At 33.4% G+C, this 8055-nt stretch overlaps 1 protein-coding gene across 1 annotated transcript; it reads right to left on the bottom strand.

Annotated features, from left to right (window-relative positions):
* Nucleotides 1-3189: 3189 nt before the first annotated feature.
* LOC132179586 (uncharacterized) lies at nucleotides 3190-4680 on the bottom strand. Its single transcript, XM_059592326.2, has 2 exons — nucleotides 4229-4680; nucleotides 3190-3799 (listed from the first exon to the last, which is right to left on the bottom strand). Exons 1-2 carry the CDS (start codon nucleotides 4454-4456, stop codon nucleotides 3449-3451), a joined length of 579 nt encoding a protein of 192 aa, XP_059448309.1. The 5' UTR covers nucleotides 4457-4680; the 3' UTR covers nucleotides 3190-3448.
* Between the last annotated feature and the right edge of the window lie 3375 nt (nucleotides 4681-8055).

The raw sequence follows: 8055 nt of genomic DNA, 5'->3' as shown, positions 1-8055 counted from the left end.
CGTTAGGAATTCCTGACGTGTCATTTTTTGACACGTCAGAAAATTCTTGATGTGCCATTTTTGGCACGTCAAAAAATTTTCTAACGTGTGAAAAATGACACATCAGGAATTTCTGACGTGTCATTTTTTGACACGTTAGGAATATTTTTTGACGTGTTAAATCCAACACGTCAGTATTTTCTGACGTGTTGGATCTAACACGTCAGGAATTTCTGACGTGCCATATTTGGCACGTCAGAAATTGCCAATTCCTGACACCCACATTCTTCACGACCGAAACATATCAGGATTGCCCCGTCATGAGGGTTTACTGACGTGTCAGACAACCTGACACGTCAGTAAACCTATGTCAATAAAAAATCGTTTTTTTGTAGTGACCTAATCCTAATAAGGAAAGGAAAATAATTAAAGTAAATTTAACTCTATTAAGAAAATGAAATAAAGTCTTAATAAAATAAAAGAAATCATAATATAAAAATTGACAATCAGCGGGAATCGTGCCAATCTTTCCTTTTGTACTTACATTGTCTGAGAACGGATAAAATTCTGATCAAGTGCCGCTCCTCCAATATTATTATTGATTTTTTCTTTATTTTTATTTTTACTGAAAATATAGATAAATATCATCATACATCATATGTCCATTGTTCTATAATAATTAGTGAATAAATAATATTTATCAAAACACCATCCAACCAATTAGAGTTTTAGACATCATATCCAACACATGGGTCACCTAAGATCCAAGGCTGCATTGTTGTGTTCTTCATTCTTTTTAATATTTTTTTAAGAAAATTATTTACAAAGGAAGTATTTTGACCATTTTTTTATTCGTTAGAATTGAACAAATAATTCTAATGGAGGGGGTAACTTAAAGGGGTTTATAGATTAGAACCCCACATTGAAAATTTTGTAAGTTTAAGAGAAATAATGAAAATAGTGTGAAAGTTTGGAAGAAAGTGAAGTTCCTCATTTTTTATCTTAATGTTTTTTTGTTTTTTTGGATGGGGACGAGGGTCATTGAAATCCTAATGGTACATTTTGATGGTGATAAACAAAGAGGGGTGTATAAATTTAATTTTATCTAATAAAAAATATATTGATTGGGCTGACGGTTGTTTTGTTGTTGTTCTTTACTTTTTTATGTCTCCTTGTATTTTGGTCAAATCCAGTGGTTAAGACTTCTGATCCGATCTTTGAGTTGGTGCTTCTCTTTTCTTCGGTCAGAGATTCGGACTTAGATAGTGTATTTACTGGTTTAGCTACCTTCAGGTGGCTGTTGTTGTTTCTATGTGAGGGTTCAGATATGTTTGCCTTAATCTGTGTCCCTTTTGCTTTTGTAACTGCTTTGTGAGGCCCCTTAAAAGGATCGGATCACTTATTTGACCAATTTCCTAACCTTTGTATATTTTATGTACTATTTTATTTCGTTTTAGGTTTGTTGTTGAGAAGCTCACCCCTTTTCGGTTTTTTGCTTCCCCACTCTCTCTTCTTTTTTGATCAAGAGTGGTAAAGATCATTTTCTGTAACCCCTTTCCTTATTCAAGTAGAAAAAAAAAAAAAAAAAAAAAAAGGCTATGTTTGGCAACTCCTTTGCCCCATTTTTACTGTTCATGCCACTTTTTTTTTTTTTTTTTTTTTTTTTTTCAAAAAAATCAACATAAAAACATTCTCACTTCTTTTACTTTTAATATTACATAATTCACTTCTTATTACTATTCAAATAAAAAAGTCACTACAAAATAAAACTTTTTACTTTTGAATAAAAAAAAAACAAAAATCAACTACAATAACAAAGGAAATGGTCCTTGGGGGTGGTTCAGCCACCCTAGATCGGCCAGTCTAGGGTGGCCGAAACCACCCCAAGCCAAATGGGAACGCTAACAACCTTGGGGGTGGTTTTAGCTACCCTCATTTTGTAAGTTGGGTATATAGACACGTGTCCCCCCCCCCCCCCCCCCTTCCCCTTTTTTTTTAATCATTTTAGTTATTTTTAATTAGGTATATAGACACGTATCGCTTTTTAGGAATGTTGATGTGGATCATTGTCAAATTTTGGACTGAAGTTAGGTGGAAATGCCATATCCGTTTTTAGCCATTATCAAAGTATCATCTATGATACAAAATAAAACCGAAAAGACAAAAAATAAAATTATTAAATTACAAGGTGAAAAATATATTTAATCCTACAAAAAATTCAAAATTTTATACCACGTGATCAATAATTTCTAGTTGCAATAAAACAAATGCAAAAAGGGATCCTCATAGCATTTGTTCAAATAGCAGCAAGCATGGATCCCGAAACCACTCGGATCCGGATGCAGGTATTTCTATCAATACCTTGCTGCCACTTCAGGTACTCAGAGCTATCTCCTTCAGTTAGATCACAAAAGATGCGTAAATGCCTATGCCACCTTCAATCTTGCCTTGGAAACCGAGCAACATATTCTATGTATGTTTAGCAAACAACATAAATTTTTCACGACACTGTTTACAATAATTTTTTTTAAAAAAAATAATGATTAGTATAGAAAAATAAAAAATGGTATTAAAAAATAAAAAAAATTTGTTTTGTAATAATTTTTTTATTTGAATATTAATAAAAAGTAAATAATATTATGATATAAAAAGTGAATGAGATGATATAAAAGTAAAAATATTTTAATGTTAATTTTTTAGAAATAAAATGAATAGTATTTGAGGGGGGCTAATGTGGGGTGTTGTTTAACAATCAATCCCTTAATGTCAGCCTTCTCAATTATAATTTCGTCTTGGGGAGGTGAAAACCCATTTACCATTTGGAAGAGGAGACGAGAGAACTTGATTTATGTGCTGCAAATCATATTACAGTACCCTTTTTTTTTTTCCTCAGTTTTTTCTACTGTTTATTAAAAATACAAAACAATCTTTGTTAAAAAGTTTTGTTGTTAATTTTTTAAAATAATAATAATAATTGATATAATAATTGATTAATGTGATGTAATGTAAAATTGAATTTTACTTTTTTTTTTAAAAGAAAAAGTGAAATTATTTGGTAATAATTTTTTTTTTTTAAAAAAAAAGCAAAGAAAATAAGGGTAGAGATGATTGTCAAACGGGCCATTGCTGCAAAATTTTTTTTTTTTCAGCATCTAAACTAAATCAGCAGCCAAGATTAACAGAAAGAAGTATGAAACAAAAAAAGTAAAATAAAAGAAAGGCTTCCCATACTTTTACATTTACTACTTGGAATACAACGTTAAAAACCAGCTTGAAAATCAGTTTAATAGAGTAATGCTAGAAGTTACTCTTGTGTCCATATTATGTTACTTTAAGAATGATGTGGCTTCTAAAATCTATATTGGCCTCGTAATTGATTATTATTGAACTTTGATCAAATGATAATTTTAAAAACCACCTTATTCTTATAGCGACACAAGAGAGACATAAGAGTGATTTTTAGAATTACTCAGTTTAATAGGCTTAAAGTATTAAAGGACTTGACTGCAGGGAGCTTGGGCGCGGGGCGGCTCTGTTGGGACGGCAGTGAATAGACGTACTTGCAGTTGGGGCATGATGGAGAGGATGTGGAAAGTATGACGAGGAGATGGCAATTCATGCAAGCCAAAGCCATCATGTTACTATTTGAGATATACTTGATCTTCTTGGAGTCTTCAAGCGTGTGAGAGCTGATCGTATTGCTGCAATATTCCTGATCAGATTGTGTTGAGATGTTGAGTTCAAGGTCTAGCTTTTGATCCTTGGGCATCTTCCAGCTCTTCCTCGATGTCTTTTTGTTCAGATAATACATTCTTCCTGACTGCATGCAACACCCAAATTAAACATGAAGTGAATAACAAAATATGCAGCTAGTACTTGATTTCTGAGGATACTTCTATCAGGAAAAACTCATTAATTACAACAGTTTTAAAAAGTTTAAACAGATACGGAAAGATGAATTTAATCATTTAATTTATATTCAAACTTTTAGTACTACGTATGGATTCAAACGTTTTCTTAATACGTGAAATATTTAATTGAAATTGAAGGTAAATGACATACACAGAGTTCAAATTTAGAACTTCTACTATATATATGATTCATCGTAACAGTTTAAGTTGATATTTAATCATTTAATTTATATTCTAATCGATACCATTATAATATATTTATAACAACAATAAAAAAAATTAGGACAATATTATATATACATATAGAGAGAGAGAGAGAGAGAGAGAGAGAGAGTTACTTGAAGATCAAGGCATTGCTCCCAGTCCAATGGAAGGGGGTCTTTCAGCTGAAGATCAACACTTGTGTGAATTGCTTGATGATCAGATTCAGTCTTGAGCAGTTGATGATCATCAAAAAACTTCCTCTTCCGGGTAGGGTTGCTGTCAGATTCTGAAGAAGAAGAAGTGTTGGGGCTCCTTTCAACAGCAAACAGTCCTGGAGCCAAAGAGAGATCCGGAAGCTCCATTATCCTCCAAATTCTCAGTATCTGGTTGAAGAAGAAGTACTATTTTTCAGCAGTAGAAGAAAAAGATAAAGCAAGAGAGCTCAATTGGGGAAACTTGACAAGTTAACAAGAAGTAGTGTAGTTTAGGCCAAATTCCCCCTCCTTGGGATTGCAAGAGTACTACTTATGCAAAGAGGGCCTGTCTACTAAAGAGGGTTCTTAAATTGCCTTCATCAAACCTATTAAAAGGAGGGCAGACCAAGCATTTAAGGTGGCAAGTAGGTCTCTCTTTAATGACTCTAAAATCCTACTCTCCTTCACAGCAATTAAACCAATCTACCTCATAATCCAACTCCCTGGCCTCCCAACTTAAATCCCCAACATTCATTCATTGTTTTTTTTTTTTTTTTTTTTTTTTTCCTTTCAAATTAACAGTTTTGACACAGTTTCTTGTTCACGAGTAACATATTACCAAACTAATTAGTGCTAACATTCTTACAATAGTCACTCCTCCTGCTTTTTTTACTTAGAAAAAACAAAATCACCTAACCTCATGACCACATTAATTAGTCTCTTAAATTACTCTATGCAATGCATATACAAATACGTTCAATTACCAGCTCGAGTTGGTGATCACAAGAGTAGTACTCCTGACAGATTTTGTAACGATCTGATCTCATATAGCGGAAAAACTGTAATTATCAATACAAAAAATACTTTTCTTTATACAAAAATACCCAAAGCTATGTCGTACAAGGCATTTCTACAGATCTATCCGTCAGTCTAAACTCTAGACAAAACTTAACCAACTTGGAATCTCTGTACATCTTAATATGAATCTCTAATCACAACTGCATAATTACCTTGATTTTCCATTCCTGCAAACACTACAAAAACTGTGAAGTAGTGAGTCAATTGATTTCCGATAATATAAATCATTGTTGAATCATATATAGCAAAATGCTAGACAAGTTATAAAACCACAAAAATCCGTATTATTGGATATCAATATCATACTCAGTAAGTAAGAATACTTACAGTGGATTACATGAATGGATCATCAAAGGTAATTACTTGAAACCCGTTCTGCTGCAGTTGGTCCATACCCATAACAATCCCTTCACTGACTTTCTCTCTCTCTCTCTCTCTCTCTCTCTCTCTTTCTTTCTCTTCAGCTCTCTGTCTTAAATTTCCCATCTCACTCTCGGTTTCTCTTGTGTTCTTTCTTTCTTGTAGCGCTTGGTCTCGCCCTTTCTCTCTCTGTTCTGAGTAAACACTCTTAGAAAGAAGAAAGACCGAGTAAAAAGCGGAAGAAGGAAGAATATATGCAAGAGATGGGAGAGGAGATGAGTTGTGAAAATTGTGAAGGAGAAGAGCTCTATTTATAGGAGAAAATCAAATACTATTTCACCAACCCTATACTATTTCACCAACCCTATACTATTCCACCAACCCTACACTATTCCACCAACCCTATACTATTTCACCAACCCTACACTATTCCACCAACCCTACACTATTCCACCAACCCTATACTATTTCACCAACCATATACTATTCTACCTTCTTATTCTACCATCCTTATACCTACCATATACTATCTTATTATATCACCAATTATTACAATCATACTCCAAATTATACCAATCAATCATCAATTATCATATCTCTTAAATCTCCCAATAAAATAATCAATATAAAATCATCATCATGATATAATAACCTCAAATCAATATTCATTCCAATAATATTCATAAGATCTAATAAGTTCCTCAAGAATAAATATTATTACCTAATATCATCAATAAATATCTCAACCTCAAAGTAAATGCCATTACCTAATATGAATATTAATATAATCATAGCATCAATTTAATATCTCTAAAATAAGACTTTAAAAATCTGGGGTGCTACAATCTTCCCTCCTTATTAGAATTTCGTCCTCGAAATTAAAGCCCATAAATTACCACCTATCTTCAAATTGAGCAACCCAAATTAAAAACAAATCATACTTGAACCATAACTTACTCAAGTTACTATAAAAATTTTTTTAAATTCAATCTGTTCATAAATAAATATCATAACATATTCCATACCCAGGCGATGTGAGATTCTACAAGCACTCTTCTTGGGCACCAGTGTCACCGTTGGCAATCCTCAGGGAATTTCTTCATTCTCGGCCCTTAACTTTTGGCCCTTATACATTTCATTGTGTCTTAACTGACACCATTATAATATAACCCACTTTTGGCATCACCAACGTGTGTCCACTAGCGACCCTCATAGGCTTGTGCACACTCCCACCATCTCAGGCTGGGTAATGCTTTGATACCATTTGTAACATCCCAATATTTCTAGCCCAGTTTCACCTAGTAACTAGGCAATGTGAGACTTAGCACCCATGACTATCTCTATAAACTACCCACTCAATGTGGGCTTCTTCTCATCATGCAGTGCTTCAATACCACATGACCTGGCGTTACTAGGTGGCTCTGATACCATTTTTTGTAACAACCTCATCTCATATAGCGGAAAAACTGTAATTATCAATACAAAAAATACTTTTCTTTATACAAAAATACCCAAAGCTATGTCGTACAAGGCATTTCTACAGATCTATCCGTCAGTCTAAACTCTAGACAAAACTTAACCAACTTGGAATCTCTGTACATCTTAATATGAATCTCTAATCACAACTGCATAATTACCTTGATTTTCCATTCCTGCAAACACTACAAAAACTGTGAAGTAGTGAGTAAATTGATTTCCGATAATATAAATCATTGTTGAATCATATATAGCAAAATGCTAGACAAGTTATAAAACCACAAAAATCCGTATTATTGGATATCAATATCATACTCAGTAAGTAAGAATACTTACAGTGGATTACATGAATGGATCATCAAAGGTAATTACTTGAAACCCGTTCTGCTGCAGTTGGTCAATACCCATAACAATCCCTTCACTGACTTTCTCTCTCTCTCTCTCTCTCTCTCTCTCTCTCTCTCTTTCTTTCTCTTCAGCTCTCTGTCTTAAATTTCCCATCTCACTCTCGGTTTCTCTTGTGTTCTTTCTTTCTTGTAGCGCTTGGTCTCGCCCTTTCTCTCTCTGTTCTGAGTAAACACTCTTAGAAAGAAGAAAGACCGAGTAAAAAGCGGAAGAAGGAAGAATATATGCAAGAGATGGGAGAGGAGATGAGTTGTGAAAATTGTGAAGGAGAAGAGCTCTATTTATAGGAGAAAATCAAATACTATTTCACCAACCCTATACTATTTCACCAACCCTATACTATTACACCAACCCTACACTATTCCACCAACCCTATACTATTTCACCAACCCTACACTATTCCACCAACCCTACACTATTCCACCAACCCTATACTATTTCACCAACCATATACTATTCTACCTTCTTATTCTACCATCCTTATACCTACCATATACTATCTTATTATATCACCAATTATTACAATCATACTCCAAATTATACCAATCAATCATCAATTATCATATCTCTTAAATCTCCCAATAAAATAATCAATATAAAATCATCATCATGATATAATAACCTCAAATCAATATTCATTCCAATAATATTCATAAGATCTAATAAGT

Source organism: Corylus avellana, chromosome 4, assembly GCF_965113065.1.
Source record: "Corylus avellana chromosome 4, dhCorAvel1.hap1.2, whole genome shotgun sequence".
Classification (NCBI taxonomy): Eukaryota; Viridiplantae; Streptophyta; class Magnoliopsida; order Fagales; family Betulaceae; genus Corylus; species Corylus avellana.
The sequence above is the reverse complement of the archived record's forward strand: the minus strand, read 5'-3'. Positions and strand labels throughout refer to the sequence as shown.

Bases quoted from the DNA above. Each gene is read 5' to 3' on its own strand.
- LOC132179586 (XM_059592326.2), bottom strand. From the start codon at position 4,456: ATGGAGCTTCCGGATCTCTCTTTGGCTCCAGGACTGTTTGCTGTTGAA. The intron at 3,800-4,228 runs GTAACTCTCTCT...TGTTGCATGCAG, and splicing joins AGCAATGCCTTGATCTTCAA to TCAGGAAGAATGTATTATCT.